The 18,260-nt window shown below is 41.4% G+C and overlaps 1 protein-coding gene across 7 annotated transcripts in view; it reads right to left on the bottom strand.

The window, feature by feature from the left end:
- APP (amyloid beta precursor protein) overlaps window positions 1–18,260 on the bottom strand; it is a 312,816-nt gene that overhangs the window by 239,864 nt on the left and 54,692 nt on the right. For all 7 annotated transcript variants that reach the window (XM_019960087.2, XM_070786121.1, XM_070786128.1 and 4 more), the window contains exon 2: window positions 4,153–4,320. In XM_019960087.2, coding sequence (XP_019815646.1) covers window positions 4,153–4,320 — 168 coding nt within the window. The remainder of the gene's footprint in view (window positions 1–4,152; window positions 4,321–18,260) is intronic.

Here is an 18,260-nt window from a genome sequence, read left to right as displayed (position 1 = left end):
CCTTAGAGGTTATCTGATTGATTAACGAATTGAGGAAAGTCTTTGATATGCATTCATTGTGCAACACAGTCATGATTTGCCTTGTCAAAAATTACACTTCAACCACTTCTGGTTTGATGCTGGGAAAGACTGAAGGCAGGAGGAAAAGGGGACGACAGAGGATGAGATGGTTGGATGGCATCACCGACTCGATGGACATGAGTTTGAGCAAGCTTTGGGAGTTGCTGATGGACAGGGAAGCCTGGCGTGCTGCAGTTCATGGGGTTGCAAAGAGTAGGACACGACTGAGCAACTGACCTGAACTGAACTTGTGGTCTTAATCCCATTTGCACCCCCATCATTTCTCTCGTTTAGATACTAACCTAGCTTGACTTCCAGCACACAATACCTCCTGGTTCTGAGCCTTAGTTTCTAGCTACTGCTTATCTTCCATTGATTTACTTTAATTCTCTTAAGGTTGCAACTCACCAGGGTTCTTTCTTAGGATTCTTCCCCAGAGGCATCATGAGGGTAAAATGAGGGCAAACACCTGGCAAGGTAGCTTAATACCTTGTTAATGCTCAATAAAATTTAGATGGCACTAGCATCATCAACATTATCACCATGTACCAACATCATCACCATTCAATTTTCTGTAAGCCTTTCTTGCCCCTGAGATCCTCCTTTAAGAACAGGTCCTGTGTTCTACTTGTTACTGTATCCTTGGCACCCAGAGATATATGTTCGAAGAAGGAAGAGAGAACCATTGGGCTCTAGAAAAGTATTTATATAATCATCTTGCACTGAAATATTTTTAATGAAAGATATATTTTAAAAGCCACAAACAAGCATTTGTCTCCTAACATCTGCTGCTGCGACTGCTGCTAAGTCGCTTTAGTCGTGTCCGACTCTGTGTGACCTCATAGACAGCAGCCCACCAGGCTCCCCCGTCCCTGGGATTCTCCAGGCAAGAACACTGGAGTGGGTTGCCATGGCCTTCTCCAATGCTGAAAGTGAAAAGGGAAAGGGAAGTCGCTCAGCCGTGTTCGACTCTTCCCGACCCCATGGACTGCAGCCTACCAGGCTCCTCCGCCCTTGGGATTTTCCAGGCAAGAGGACTGGAGTGGGTTGCCATTGCCTTCTCCCTCCTAACATCTAAGCACCAGTAAAATTCCTCGGGAAAGTCTGGGATGACTCCTCACTTCTGCTCCCTTCTCCTACCTGCTAGGTCATGGGGTCTAAAACCTTGACAGCCTACAGTCACTGGTGGAATAGGGTGAGGGGGAAGAATAAGCTCCAGTTGGTCCCCAGGAAACTGAGAAATTGGATATGCAGTCAGAGTGACCAAGCAAGAGGGAAATGCTAATGTAGTTATTCTCCTTAAAAAAAAAAAACAAAAAAAACACCTTCAGGGACACTTTTGTTGTCACAGACGTGAAAGTGAAAGAAGAAGTATTAAGTCACTCAGTTGTGTCCGACTCTTTGTGACCCCATGGACTATAGCCCAGCAGGCTCCTCTGTCCATGGAATTCTCCAGGCAAGAATATTGGAGTGGGTTGCCATTTCCTTCTCTAAAAGTAAAAGTTGCTCAGTTGTGTCTGACTCTTTGTGACCCCAAGGACTATATAATCCATGGAATTCTCCAGGCCAGAATACTGGAGAGGGCAGTAGCCTTTTCCTTCTCAAGGGGTACAGTCCATGGAATTCTCCAGGCCAGAATACTGGAGTGGGTAGCCTCTCCCTTCTCCAGGGGATCTTCCCAACCCAGCGATTGAACCCAGGTCTCCTGCATTGCAGGCAGATTCTTTACCAGCTGAGCCACAGGGAAGCCTGTTGTTAACAGAAGAGACCAAATTCATTAAAAGGGCTCACAAGGCCTGATGTTTGGACCCTTTCTTACTTCTCTAGCCTAACTTTTGTCTAATCCATCTTAAGACTCTGGCCTGTATGCATGCTTGTACATGATCTCTGTGGGTGGTGAGCTGAGACAAGCAGGTAAGACCAGAATTTCAAGACGAAGGAGAAACACCCAAGGGCTCATTCTCCCTCTCCCCACCCACTCCCACCACGCTATGACCACCAACAATCTGGCAAAGTCTGGGACTGGAAAGAACAATTCTGTGGCTTAGCTCTGGGACAAGCAGCAGACTAAAACAGGAAGCGAAGCTACCCAGGCGTTAGTGGGATCTCTAAGTGGAGTGGGAATAAGGGTTGTTCTCAGGGTTATGAAGAGTGATTTTTATAGAGTCATCATGCAAGTAAAAACATCTGACTATTTATAACTGACACTGAAGAAAACCTTAGATGCTAACTATGATATGTACATCAAAAGGGTCATTCAACAGAAAATGATACAATCAATGTCATTAAATAAATGAGTTGCAGCCTTCAGAAAAATGAATTTAATATTCATTAATCTGCAGGTGTATCCAGAAAAGTAAAATAGTATCTAAAACCTATAAGCATGCATGCAGAGTCCCAATTTACCAAACTCGTAATTTACCCACAAAACTGTACTATAGGAACTCTTCAATTGAATGTGAATATTATTTCCAAAAATGTGTATTTTAGAAATGTCATAGCTAGGCAAAGTAAATTTGTTATCAGCGCTTATATAATAAATTTTTTTAGAAAAATATAAAGAATGCAAATATTAGTGATTTCTACTTAAGTACAAAGAAGTATCTTTTCACATCATGGTTCATACTCCTTCAAGACAGAAATAACTTGATATGCAATAGACTGTGATAACACCATGCCATTTTGCTTTTCAAAACACAGGAGAATTTAGAGATGGTCTTTTCTTATAGTGCTATCAATGAAAATATACATGTGGGTATATATATATATTTCATTAACACACATTTTGAATCCAAAAAGGTCAAAGAAAATCTTCTTGTACATAAAAGATTATAATAAAGAAAACGTTGGTAGGTTATCTCTTGTTTATGGAAGATAAGAAATTTTGCTTTGTCAAGAGGTATAAGACTAATTCCTTGAAAAGTTCTTAAAACACAAAGAGTCACATATTGTAGGAATATATAACTATCTAGAAATGTGGGATAACATGCCTTGCTGCTGCTGCTAAGTCGCTTCAGTCGTGTCTGACTCTGTGCAGCCCCAGATTTTCCAAGCTTTCCCGACTCCAGTTATTTTAAACTGAATTAATTTTAAAAAATACCCTATACAATAATGGCAAGAAAATTGGAAAATGGCAAGAAAAAATGGAAAAATTACATGAAGGCTGAAGATCTCTACAAATGGCAAGGGAGTGATTTCCAGGATCTAAAAGTTATGTTAAAAAAGCAAAGCACAGAACAGTACTTACTGTAAGCTACCTTTTTTATAAGAAAAAAAGGAAAAGTATCCATTCTTTCTTTTGCAAGAAGGATAAATCAAGAATGAAGAAAATATTTATTAATAGAGGATGGGTGGCAAGTGAGATTTCAGAGGGCAACTTCTTACTTTAGTGTTTCAATAATCTAAGTGTTTTACATTTTCAAATAGTAACAAGAAGGAGTGAAAAACTAAAATTAAATCTAAACAGATAAACAAGCTAAAATATATCAAATTGATAACAAAGTTAATTCTAGTCACTTTTATTTATTTCTAGAGAGTTTTTATTGGAGTATAGTTCATTTATGTTAGTTTCTGCTGTACTGCAAGATCAGTCGGTTATCTATGTTCCTTTTTAGATTATTTTCCCATGGACCATTAGTGTTGAGTGGAGTTCCCTGTGCCGTACAGTAGGTTCTTATTGGTTATATATAGTAGTGTGTATGTGTCAATCCCAATCTCCCAATTTCTAGTTACTTTTAAACACAATACCTTGACTACACAGCCATAGTGGGATACACTCTAAAGATAAACAGAAGTGCCAAGATACCTTCAAGTTTGCTCAGTTGAGTGTTTCCTCTTTTTTAAAAAAATGGAAGTATATTTTACATACAAGATTATACTTAAATTGGTTTTACTAATAGTTTAGGAAATTTAGTAAATAATTTCAAAAATATTCATGCATACTGTAGGATACAGCCAATAAATATGGTATGGGGAATCATTAGGAACCAAGATGTTCACTGCAAATGATAAAATACAAACATGAAAGAAGTTAAATGAACAAGAAGCGCGCATGTGGCCCAGCATGAACCGCCGGCCAGCACGGAGACTCACTTCCTGGCAGTACTGCAGGATGCCCTCCTTGGTGCCGATGCAGGTTTTGGTCCCCGACGGGTCCGACTCCCACTTCCCGTTCTGCACGTTCATGTGCATGTTCAGCTTGCCACAGAACATGGCCACCTGGGGTTCCGCAAGCAGCCCGGCATTGCCGTCAGTGGGCACCTGCAAAAGGAGCTTTCGGTTAGTTACAGAAATCCATAGCTCTGGGGTGGAGGCTGGAGGAAGGGCTATGAAGAAACATGGCATGGACATATGCAAAAAACAGCTCTATTCTTGGGAACTCTCAATTATCAGTCTCCATGGGTAAAGCTTTATGTGTGCTGGGCTTCCCCGGTGGCTCAGATGGTAAAGAATCTGCCTGCAATGTAGGAGACCTGGGCTTGATCCCTGGGTCGGGAAGATGCCCTAGAGAAGGGAATGGCTACCTACTCCAGTATTCCTGCCTGGAGAATTCCATGGACAGAGCAGCCTGGTGGGCTATAGTCCATGGGGTTGCAAAGAGTAGGACAGGACTGAGCGACTAAGCACAGCACAGCATATATATACACACATATTGGCCACGCCACACAGCTTGTGGGATCTTAGTTCTCCGAGCAGGGATTGATCCTGGGTCACAGCAGTGAAGCACTGAGTCCTAACCACTGGACCACCAGGGAATTTCCCATATAAATATTTTTAAAAGGGGAAAATGGAAGTTCTGAAATATCCACACTACCCCACTTACGAGGTTCTGATAGCTCAAAAAGGAAAAAAAAATCAGCAAGAGATGAAAAATAAATTGGCAAGAGTGAAAGTCTTATTCAAAACCAAAGTAGCAAAAGACAGGACATGGTGGCCAAGTAATTCCTCCCTGGTTAAATCCAGCTGCAGAGGAAATGTGTGAGGTCCATGCCAAGAAGAGTTAACTCCCAACAGAAGCCATTCATGTAGCTGGGAACCGGGCGATTCTAGAATAACTTGTATCATGTCTAAAAATTGCTCACAGGAGGGAAAAAAACAACAACACTAAAATTACATCAAGAGATTTCGGTTAAAGAAAGAGCTTCCTGACACTTCTTCCCACAGAAATGTAAAAATAGATCAAACATCTGTCCATTCTAGTCATCATCATATATATTTTGTCCATAAATCCCTAAGAGGATTTTTATCCTTTAAAAAAAAAAAAAAAATCTTGCAGTAAACCCAACTGAGACCTCTCAGACCTGAGCAAAAGCTCCTGGGCACAATCTCTAAAACCATGTTTCAGGTAACATTTTCAACATTTCTAGTTCTGCTTTGTAAAATGTATTTAGTAAGATTCTGTTTCTCTGATGCCCGAGATAACAAACAGCAATGCAAACCATAGTACTGGATCATCAGCAGAGTAGCTGGGATCCCTCAGCTCCCCAGTTTGGGGCTTTACCCAGCATCCGTCCATGGGATTTTCCAGGCAAGAGTACTGGAGTGGGTTGTCATTTCCTTCTCCAGAGGATCTTCCCGACCCAGGGATTGAAGCCGGGTCTCCCGCATTGTAGGCAGATGCTTTACCATCTGAGCCACCAGGGAATTCCTCTGTAATTTCCAGGTCGGAAACCGAGAGGCCCATGCTCCAACAGACGCAAAGAAACCGTCTGAGCAGAATGCTCCACAAACGTTAACTTTCACAGTTTTCTTGACGGAATAAGAGTAAATTCAATGCCTTGATCCTCAAAAAACAGCATAAAAATTTTGTCCATTTTACTGAATTAAGTAGTAAGATAATAACATTGCAAGAAAGTCAAGTAGTCAGATACCTATAGACAAGGCCCCCCATATTAGATGCAATGAAGGACATAAAATATATTTATAATATAAATACATAAAATTTATGTATTAATACATTTATTTTTAAATTCCACTGTCAAGGAATTGAAAATCTAACAATGAAATCACCATTGTATTCGCCATGGTACTTTATTCTGCTCAAACTCATTCTTGTCCCAAAGACTTCCAGTCTAAGAATCTCGAGAACTTACCCCTAACTGAACAGGGAGACTAATGATCTTTTACCATGGTTGGCAATAATTTTGTTGAATAAACTCCCCCCCTCTCTATTTCAGCATTTCTCTGTACCTCAGATTCTCCACAGTGAGTTCACCACAGTTTCTATCTCCTTGTCAACACGAAAGCCCTTCATTCCAAATCCTCCCCTCAAGGAACATGAGGTATCAATTTCTCTCCCCCATGGCAGCCAGTTTCCAAGAGTCCCACTAGTCCCTACTTCCTAGATTAATGCTCTCATCACTGTCATCCATAAAATATTCAGGGTTTTTCTGCTGCAGCAAATAAAATAGGGCAAAAATGATATATGTTTTCCAAGGCAAGGCTGTAAAGGGCATTAGGGTTGCTTCGCTGCTCTCTGGGATCACTTGGTATTGGGAAGGAGCGGGTGTCCAGCTGCCACTTTGAAAGGACACTCAAGCAGCCCTTTGGAGAGGCCCATGTAATGTGGAATCGAGGTCTCCTGTTAACAGCAACATTAATGAGCCTGGAAACACCCTACAGCCTCATCAAGCCTTCATCTGCTGACATGACTGAAACCTCAAGAAAGAACTCGAGCCAGAACCACCCAGAAGACACTCCCAAATTCTCAATCCACAGAAAGTGAGATAATAAGTCTTTGTTATTCTAAACCATTAGTTTTGAGGTAACCTATTACACAACAATAAGATACCCAATAAGTTCTTCCTTTTCTCCAGCTTCACAATACATCCACAAACATGCTCGGATCTCCTCTACTGAAAAAAAAAAAGCAAATAGACAAAACATATTTCCTTCCATTCTGTTATATTCTAGAGCAGGGAGGGTCAACATATTTTCTATGTCAAAGGCCAGATAGTAAATATTTCAGGTTTTGTGAACCGTACAGTCTCTCGTACCTGCTCAACTCTGTTGTGTGTGCGCTGAGTCGCTTCAGTCATGTTGGACTCTCTGCAACACTATGGACGTCAGCCCGCCAGGCTCCTCTGTCCATGGGATTCTCCAGGCAAGAATACTGGAGTGGGTTGCCGTGCCCTCCTCCAGGGGATCTTCCTGACGCAGGGATCGAACTTGTGTCTCTTATGTCTCCTGCATTAGCAGGCAGGTTCTTAACCGCTAGCGCCAACTGGGAAGCCCTTACGTCCCTTGCTGCAGTGCAAAAGCAGCCGCAGACAACATGGGTGTGGTGCTTCATAGGAACATTTTCTTCATAAAACAGGCAATAGACCAGATCTGGCCAGTGGCCCCCAGTTTACCTATCTTTGCTCCAGAAGAACTATTATTTTTTCATTTTTTCCAACAAATCCTATCAGATGGTGATTTAAATACTCAGTGATACCACCTTCTTACCTGCTTCTTAAGACTCTTATAGTGTGGTTTACATTCCCACCCTTGGAACAATTTTCTCAAAGGTTACATATAACTTCCTGAGAAAGGGAAGTATTTTTCTCCAATACCTGTTACTTTTCAGTTTCTTTGCCATACCTGAATTCTTCCTTGCAAGTCTTTCCCCTTGGCTTCTGTTGCAATGAACTAGCCTGGCTCTCTATTTTTCTGATTATCCTCTTACTAACTCAAAATCCTTCAATGCCACAAATAGGACATTCCTAAAGATTAGGCCATTGCTTCTCTTTTACCTACTTGAAGAAGTCTTTCACCTCCTTGCTGCTGAGTGGCAACTAAAATATAACAATGGCAATAATACATAAATAAAGCAACTAACATTTCTTCATTCAGTAAATGTGAGTATACAATACATGCTAGGCACTGTGTCTTTAGGGACAAAGCAGTAAGTCAGGCAAGTGCTTATCCTGATAATAACATGACCAACCAGTCTGCTTGGGACTAAGGGGTTTCCAGGATATGAGCCTTTTAGCGCTAAAACTGTCAGAGGCACCGGTAAGTTGAGACAACTGGCCACTCTATCAGACAAACACATCAAATGTTTCTCCACTTTTCCTACCTTGACTTTTTACCGTCTTTCTATTTTTTCCATTCTTCATTATTCTTCTGTCTTTTTGACTTTACAGTTATTTTAATTGCCATCTGTTTGTATGTTTCTATATTCCCACTACCAAGTGGTGGTAATCATTCTCTCATTCCCCTCAAATGAACTGATTATGGCCCTATCATCTTACTGGAATACATCTTTAATTGCGTATGGTTTTCTCCTTTTGACAATGGGAGTTAAGAAGACATATGCTTCAATTCCTTTCAGATTTCTACCAGATGAGATTTAGTATTAACTTAAAAAAAAAAAAAAAGTATGGAGAGTCATGATCATTAACATGCCCACTTTCTTAGAATGGAGCTGTTTAATAGTTCAAACCTTGATTCCTGAATACTTAGGACAACTTATTATGCTGGAAATTATAAAATTGGCTGTATGTGCATATCTGTGACATCTGACATTACAAGAAGCCCTTTATAAATAAATACTTCAATCACAAAAACATATTTCTCAGGCAAAAATTCTTTTCCAAGCCAACACCAGCCATGCGCAAGATCAGAGTAAGGGAATAGTAGAGAACAAACCGAACCTGACACTTTTCTATTCTTAATGAAGTCTGCCTGCAAAGAATTTCAGGTTTTAAGTAACATATCCCTGGTTCAGTTAATTAAGACAAACAACCCAGGATCCTTACTGGTGTCAAATAACCCATCTAAGAAACAAAGCCTGGTTTCTGAGAGCAGCCCACTCACTCGCTGGCAGTCAAACAGAAGGAGACCATGACCACGCCAAGGGGGTCACACAGAAGATAATACCTAGCCTTCCAAGGGCCCAACAGGTTCACCCAAATCCCTTTCCCTGAATGAAGCCTCAAAAAATGGCTTAATACATCATACACAATGTCCTTTTCAGGGCTTGTTAAAATGAACACTCTTAAAACTGAAATCTTTCCATCCTAGAGTAAATTATTTGCAGCTAGTGACCAAGTCATCCTAAAGGTAATTATTCCTAACTTTTACAAAACATTTCTCTTTTTAATAGAAACGATAAACTCTTGAGTGGATGGGAAATATACCCACTTAAATAACTATTACTTTAATTTTGCTTTCATCTTAACACCATCTAAAGTAACAACTTAATGTTACTTGGCAGAAATCTAAGACAACACATAAAAGATTGGCACCCTGCTATAAGCGGCCATTCATAGTCTCTGCATTTCAGAGAGACTGAAGACGAAGATAATTCGTATAACTTGAATGACTTTCCACTGACATCATAAGACCAAAGATGCTTTCCCATGGGAAAACAGTGCTCAATGACAAGGAACAGAATAACCGGCCGAAACAATGGCGCATGCACATTGCCTCAGAAGCAACAGGCTATTTACAGAATGCTCTGAACTACAGAGACCCAAAGCTACACCTAAAAAATGCTGTCAATCTTTTAAAACCAACCATTTGCTGCCAGCTCCGTATTTTAGGGTCATCACATACAGACAAGCTGCCCAAGTGAAAATGGACTTTCCAAAAGAAAGTTAGCTAGAGAACAGCTTTTAAAAAGCTGAAGGAGAAATTAAAACAAACAAACAAAATATATATACCTAATCTGGGCCACTCTGCTGAAGTGACCCTGGAAACCTACACCTAGCCAGAATCGGTGCAATTTACAAGCACAAAACCAACTTCTCAAACAAGTTCTCTCACTGTCTTTCAAACTGGGTGTTCCCTTTCTCCAAAAAGTTTCTCTTTATTATCATCAAGGAGATCAAAATTCCTTATAGAGCTGGCTTGGCAGCATTCCTCCCCACACAGTCCCAACTAAAAGAGAAAGGGAACAAGGAACTCTCTGTTTCACTGGCCGAGAAGTCTAACTTGGCAAGGAGAAGGCACAGATCCATAGCTTAGTGCATCCGTGGATTTATGTAATTTTAGGGTTTGTGGCTAACGAAAACCATCTGGTTTCTGCATTTAAACGAACTTCTCACTGGTCTGAATAGCTGGCCTCCTATAGCTGAGTACTGACTACTATTTAATCAGTACACAATTTCCTTGGAGTGATTAGATTTTATATAGTGAGTATCTTTTAAAAAGTACAATATGATGCTACTTCTATCACAGCCATGGTTTCCTCATATAAACAATTTTCCGTTAGCCTGGGCATAATACAATTATACCCCTTGCACACGCAGAAAAATATTTTAAAACATTCAAATTTTCCATTTTCAGTGTAATTATTCGGCAGCATCACAATCAAGAAGATTTGAGCATGAACTCCTTTCAAGGCCAAATAAAGTGCCTCATTTAATCCTTAACAAACAAATTTTCAGTCTCCAAAGGAAAAGAAGATCTGTAAGGCTTTCCTTCAGAGAAGGCAATGGCAACCCACTCCAGTACTCTTGCCTGGCAAATGCCGTGGATGGAGGAGCCTGGTGGGCTCCAGTCCATGGGGTCACTAGGAGTCGGACACGACTGAGTGACTTCCCTTTCACTTTTCACTTTCATGCATTGGAGAAGGAAATGGCAACCCACTCCAGTGTTCTTGCCTGGAGAATCCCAGGGACGGGGGAGCCTGGTGGGCTGCCGTCTCTGGGGTCGCACAGAGTTGGACACGACTGAAGCGACTTAGCAGCAGCAAGGCTTTCCTTTAAATGCAAAAAAAAACAAACAAACAAAACCCAACAACAACAGTAACTTAAGCAGAAGCAGACCATCTACAATTGCCCATTTTGTCTCCAACAGAGGAGAAATGAAATTAAAATCAGGACCACAGAACTGAAACAATCTGTAAAATCATCTGTCTCAACTCTAAGCAGAAGGAAAAGGCTCTGAAGGAATTTGTTTAAGGTCACAGAAGTATGAACAGGCAGAGCTGGGAGCTGGACCTATGCCATCAAGGGTTTTGTTGATGTGACCAGGGTGACTCTCAAATTAAAATGGAAAATTGTAATTTTCCAAGGTTTGGCCCCGGTGTGTGGGTGTGTGTATTTGTAGTGAGAAAGAACAGAGGAGCTAATCAAAGCATACAGGAAACTGAAATGTGATTACTGAAACTGCACACACAGCTTCAATTTACCTGCGTGGAGAGGGGCTACACGCCTTACACTCATTAGCTGCTGTACAATTATTTCAGAGCTCGACAACATGACGTGCGTAATCAGTGATGTCCAACTCTTTCGTGACCCCATGGGACTGTAGCCCGCCAGGCTCCTCTGTCCATGGGGATTCTCCAGGCAAGAATACAGGAGTGGGTTGTCATGCCCTCCTCCAGGGGATCTTCCTGACCCAGGGATCAAACCCGAGTCTCCAGCATAGGCAGGTGGATTCTTTACCACTGTGCTACCTAGGAAGATCAGAGCTCGAGTTTCAGGCTTAAAAATGACTTGTCACAAGTGAGTGAAGAAAGAAGGCATCCCTTTCAGAGATCTAATCCACATATTTCACTCCTTGAAATCTGTATTCTTTTGGGGACACCAGTGAACTGGCTTCAAATGACAGTTCTAGCTCCTAGATGGATCCATGGCCTCTGCTGATACTGATAAAACTAATTCTTAAACTGAGACACACAGCATGGAGGCCATCCCAGGGGTGCAGCCCACATCACAAGTCTACACCTACTTCAGCCTGCACGTGAGGGAAACACCTGTCAAGGAATCCTAACACACAATCACAGTCTTCCAGCTGAGCGTGAGTTTGATTTACCCTGAAAATAGAACCTGCTAGCCACATAAGGCAGAGAAGGCAATGGCGACCCACTCCAGTACTCTTGCCTGGAAAATCCCATGGACGGAGGAGCCTCGTAGGCTGCAGTCCATGGGGTCGCCCAGAGCTGGACACGACTGAAGTGACTTAGCAGCAGCAGCAGCAGCAGCAGCCTTGTAAGGAAATTCCCTTCCCGACCTCTCTAGATAATCCATTTCCATATTGCCTCTTTTAAAGTTCTATTGATACTATGTATAAAATAGATAACTAATGAGAACCTACTGGGTTGTATTTTGCTAACAAAGGTCCATCCATATAGTCAAAGCTATGGTTTTTCCGGTAGTCACGTACAAATGTGAGAGTTGAATCATAAAGAACGCTGAGTGCCGAAGAATTGAAGCTTTCGAATTGTGATGCTGGAAAAGACTCTTTGGAGAACCCCCTGGACAGCAAGGAGATCAAACCCATTAAACCCATTGGAAATGAACCCTGAATATTCATTGGAAGGTCTGATGCTGAAGCCGAAGCTCCAATACTCTGACCACCTGATGTGAAGAGCCGACTCATTGGGAAAAAAACTCTGATGCTGGGAAAGGTTGAACTCAGGAGAAGAAGGGGGAGGTGGAGGATTAGATAGTTGGATGGCATCACTGACTCAGTGGACATGAGTTTGAGCAAACTCAGGACATAGTGAAGGACAAGGAAGCCTGGCGTGCTGCAGTCCATGGGGTGCAAAGAGTTGGACATGATTTAGTGCTTGAACAACACTGTGTAGCACAGAGAACTCTACTCAGTGCTCTGTGGTAACTTAAATGGGAAGGAAATCCAAAAAGAGGGGAAATTTATATACAGATAGCCAATTCACTTTGCTGTACTGTAGAAACTAACACAAAATCACAAAGCAACTATGTGGGCATGAGTGCTGAGTCACTTCAGTGGTGGTCGCTCTTTGCGACGCTATGGACTGTGGCCCTCCAGGCTTTCTGTCCATGGGATTCTCCAGGCAAGAATACTGGAGTGGACTGCCACGCCCTCCTCCAGGGGATCTTCTCGACCCAGGGATTGAACTCATGTCTCTTATGACTCCTGCACTGGTAAGCAGGTTCTTTACCAGTAGCGCTACCTGGGAAGCCCATAAAACAACTATGCTCCAATAAAATTTAATTTAAAACACTAAAGCTCTATAAATTCACTCTTGCACCAAATGTCTTTACAATAGTACTTATAAGACACTGTACTCCCCCAATCCATGGACTGTCTTTCTCTGAATGAAGGACATCAAACTTATTACTAAATTGTTTTAGTTTTGTTATTTGATAGTATCAAACTTTTTTTTTCTGCTTAAAGGATAGGTATTCTAAAATTGATCCCAGATTCCTTACAACAAAGGCCTGTAAATAAATTCTTGCTGCTGGTGCCCAGCAGAAAATCAAGAGTTCTCTTAACAGAAAAGTTTGCTATTCAACACTCATGGAATTAATTACCCATGTTTACAGCACAAATTTTAGGCAGGCCCAAGAAGAGTGATGCCCACTGCCTGGAATAGATATAAAACTGGAATTAAAAAAAACAAAGCCTCATGTAGGTCAACCAACCAAACTCTTAGGCCATAGTTTTCTATCCAATTAATGCCCATTTAGTCCTAAAGAGTAAATGTCCGATCTTTTAACTGAATGCATATATACATATACATCATATACATACTATACCACGTATAATTGTGTTTATTGTGCTCTGATGTAACAATCAAAATTCTTTTCAACGTCGGTCACTTTGATGTTTATCTCTTTAATTCTATCTTGTAGTTTTCCTGCCATGTTTCACATACAAAAACATACTGTATCATGATTTTTCTATTATTTTGACTGTCAATATTGCTATATCTCATTAGCCTTGATCATATGCACATGAAGATAGAAACAGAGTTAAGGGCAAAAATGGAAGCAGCTGCTTAGGCCTTTCTCATTTGACTCTCAGAAGAACCAAGATAATTCACTTCCACATCTACTTAGATAATCAGAAATGCTCAAAACCTCCCTAAGAGTCTAATTACTGTTGTTTACTCCAAAGTCCACGCTTACTCTTTTTCATAGTTAACCAGCTGGCATTCCTGCTACTAGTTCTCAAGCATTTTTATTTTCGGTTCTTGAATATTATTTTCAAATAAGTTTTTCCCTGGTGATAGTAGTATCTTGCAGTTCTTTGCTACTGGCTCTTAAAAATATTTTTAGACCAAGTAAAAGGGCAACAAATTCAGTTTTAAAAAAGATTTAAATGTTTAATCTGCATTTTCTAAATTAAACTCCTAGACGTTAACACTTAGTAACCTTTGGTAGCTTCCTCTTTAAGAAGTGAAGTCGCTCAGTCGTGTCCGACTCTTTGCAACCCCATGGACTGTAGCCCACCAGGCTCCTCTGTCCATGGGATTTTCCAGGCAAGAATACTGGAGTGGGTTGCCATGTCCTTCTCCAGGGGATCTTCCCGACCCAGGGACTAAACCTGGGTCTCGCTCATTGTAGGCAGATGGTTTACGGTCTGAGCCATCAGGGAAGTTCTCCTCTTTAAGAAGCTGCCCCAGATATGAAAAGGGAAAACTTTCTCTTAAATTAGTTCTTACCTTAAATCAGAAACAGCTAATCGAATCACCAAAGTAGGGGCCCAGAATTCCCAACAGTCCAAATTGTGAATGCATGTCCCTTCAAGGCTTATGTTATTTTATCTCTGTTTGCTAATTTCTCAACAATGAGCACATTCACAGGCAATGAGCATATCTATATATGCATATCCCTGTATGTGTGTTAGTCACTCAGTCATGTCTGACTCTTGTGACCCCATGGTCTGTATCCCACCAGGCTCCTCTGTTCATGGGATTCTCCAGACGAGAATACTAGAGTCGGTTGCCATTTCCTACTCCAGGGGATCTTCCGGACCCAGAGATTGAACCCGGGTCTCCTGCATCAGGCAGATTCTTTACCATCTGAGCTAGGGAAGCCCCATATTCCTGTATTATATCTACTATAAAGCCACCTTAAAATATGTAGTAATGTGGTGTTAATAGCAGTAATAAACAGAGTTTACAGGTAGAGAGCAACTAGAGCAAATCTCAAAAGACAGCGTTTTGCTAAAGGCACACTCTAGAGTTACTGCATTTAAGCCACATTGCTAAAAAGCTGAAGGACGTGGAAACTGAGCTCCATGGGGATGCTGGTTTGAATGGCATTCACTATAAAGGAATCTTATGGTACCAAATGAACTATTTTCCAGTATGATTTCCATTAGTTCTGACAGCTAGGGTAGATAAGCATTCAGCCCATAATGCTACAGAGAAAATTGAAACTTTATTACTTCTCACACTTTAGATACAAGAGATAATTCATTCAATTTCAATTTTTTAAGTATTACTATTTTATATCAAATTTGGCCAAGCTCAGCCAAGATCTTCTTAATCAAGGGCTTCCCTGATAGCTCAGTTGATGAAGAATCTGCCTACAATGCAGGAGACCCCAGTTTGACTCCTGCGTTGGGAAGATCCCCTGGAGAAGGGATAGGCTACCCATTCCAGTATTCTTGGGCTTCCCTGGTGGCTCAGCTGGTAAAGAATCTGCCTGCAATGCGGAAGACCTGGGCTTAATCCCTGGGTTGGGAAGATCCCCTGGAGAAGGGAAAGGCTACCCACACCAGTATTCTGGCCTGGAGAATTCCATGGACTGTATAGTATAGTCCATGGGGTTGCAAAGAGTCAGACATAGCTGAGTCACTTTCATTTTTCAGCCAAGATCAGGTGACTCATAGGCGTGTGAGCTATAAAAACTGTTATTACTTTAAGCCACTGAACTTTGGGTTGGGTTGTGGCTTAGCAGCATTGTTGTAGCAAGAGAAATTAATACAGACAAGTATTATATACACCAATAAATAAAGTACTGACAGAACCAGGGCCCAACGTTATTTCAGAAGGAACACAATCAAACTGAATTTTTAAAGTATATGTGTGTTAGCCGCTCAGTCGTGTCCAACTCTTTTAGACCCCATGGACTGTAGCTCACCAGGCTCCTCTGTCCATGGGATTCTCCAGGCAAGAATACTGGAGTAGGTTGCCATTTCCTCCTACAGGGGATCTTCCCAACCCAGAGATCGGACCCGCATCTCCTGCATTGCAGGAGGATTCTTCACCGATGAGGTTGTTTCCGCAAGTTTTTAAGCACTAGGACCTTATACTGAAGTAAAATTTTGTGTGACAGCCTCACAGCTAAGTTCCCCGCTTGGAACCCGGATGTCAGCCCTACCAGACTGCTGAGGTACTGGTCCCCTAGAAACTCTGCTTTTCTATTTGCTCTATTGTTACCCGATGGGTCTTAGTGAATTCTCAAAATGGTTATAAGGTTCCTCAGTACCCACAGAGGATTTGTTCCAGGTCCTCCCCCCTGCCCTACCCTCTGTATCAAACCCGGATGTTCAAGTCCCTTATATCAAAGGACATGGTACCATCAGCATTCCTCGGATACTGAGCCCCCAGTACCCAGGGCTAACTATACTGGGAGCACCAGCTGGTTCAACAGAGGAACTGAACTGTTCATTTGAGTTCACTGTAATTAACATAAATTTAAATTGAAAAACTGATTACTTAATCCTACTATTGAAAAATTTTAAAGCATATTTAGAAAAACTTGGATAAGCAAATCTACCCTGTGATTGTAAATTTTATATACTTTATGAAATTTTCCCAGCCAAAATTTAGTGTTCCAATTGAGATTTTGATGATAGGATTTTTCTTTTTCTTTATATGTCTGTAGCTGATAAACAGTTTGCTTAAATGCACTGGCCTTAAAAAGAAAATAAATGCATTTTGTTTTAACTCAATTGGCTTTTTTTCAATTGAAAAACAGTTGCTATACAATATTATATGTTATAGGTGTACAATATAGTGAGTCACAATTTTTAAAGGTTGTACTCCATTTATAGTAATTGTAAAATACTGACTATATTGCCCATGTTGTACTGCATATCCCTATAGCTTATTTTATACATAATAGTTTGTGCCCATCCCCTATGTTGCTCTCCCCCTTTTCCTCTCCCCATTGGGAACCACTCGTTTGTTCTATATGTCTGTGTCACTCAATGTTTTTGAAAGGAAATACTTTAATAAATATGGTGTAGTGCTATTAAATAGACGATGCTTCCGCTCACATTTTGTATGTGGCTGTGTGAATACAACATCAGCTCCAATACTTTAGCCACCTGATGCAAAGAACCAACTCACTAGAAAAGACCCTGATGCTGGGGAGAAAGATTGAAGGCAGAAAGAGAAGGGGACAACAGAGGATGAGATGGGTGGATGGCATCACTGACTTGATGGAGAGGAGTTTGACCAAGCTCTAGGAGATGGTGAAGGACAGGGAAGCCTGGCGTGCTGCAGTCCATGGGGTCACAAAGAGTTGGACGCGACTGAGCAACTGAACAAGACAACATTCTAATTACACTTTTTCCAGGAAAGGGCATGCAGATTTCATCACCAATTACTCATGCCACTAAGAACACAGTCCACCAACCACTTTGTGATTGCTGAAAGCGGTGGAACACAAGCAGGGAGAGTTCTTGCCACACATAGCCCAGGCCCAGCTGTAGGAGGCAGGTGTGTGTGCAGAGAAAAGGGCAGGGTGAGAAATGGGGACACAGGGAGTTCTGGAATGCTGTGGTAAGCACTTTGATACCTCACAAAGGGATCATACCACTTGGCACCAAACAAGTCTCAAAGTTAAAGTCTCAGTGTCACCTGAGTTTAGTGTACAGACATAGCTAAGAAGTGGAACAGTTATGAACTCTAGACATAATTGATTTTATTGCCTTGGGCTGATGAGATGGCTGGATGGCATCACTGACTCGATGGACGTGAGTCTCAGTGAACTCCGGGAGTTGGTGATGGACAGGGAGGCCTGGCGTGCTGCGATTCATGGGGTCGCAAAGAGTCAGACACGACTGAGCGACTGATCTGATCTGATCTGACACTATCCCTACATTACTTTCAAGCTAAATTGTTAGGACTATTCCTAAGGTGAGTCCTCCTAATATGAGACCCTGGATGTTGACAAATTTGTGGTACCTCACTCATTAACCTGGCAGATTCACAGAGCCTTTATCTTTTACTCAATATCATATGCCTCACGATCTAACACAGCTCTAAACTGGACTTTTGTCAACAGCACCTTATCTACAGCACTACAATGAATTTTCAAGAGCATAAAACTTAGGCTTAAGGTACAAAACTTAGGCTTAAGGTACAAGTTTTAATATATGTGTTCCTGAAGTGAGCACTACAAATTTTTAAAGTTTGTTAGTTCTTTTTTTCCTCTTTATTTCTTTCACTTACTGCAATGATGTAAAGCATAGAAGAAACAGAGGCCCCAGGGATTACTAGGTGGAGAGGGAAAGACAACAGTGTTTGAACAAGTAGCAGGAGG

This window comes from Bos indicus, chromosome 1 (genome assembly GCF_029378745.1).
Source record: "Bos indicus isolate NIAB-ARS_2022 breed Sahiwal x Tharparkar chromosome 1, NIAB-ARS_B.indTharparkar_mat_pri_1.0, whole genome shotgun sequence".
In the NCBI taxonomy this organism is placed as follows: domain Eukaryota; kingdom Metazoa; phylum Chordata; class Mammalia; order Artiodactyla; family Bovidae; genus Bos; species Bos indicus.
The sequence above is the reverse complement of the archived record's forward strand: the minus strand, read 5'-3'. Positions and strand labels throughout refer to the sequence as shown.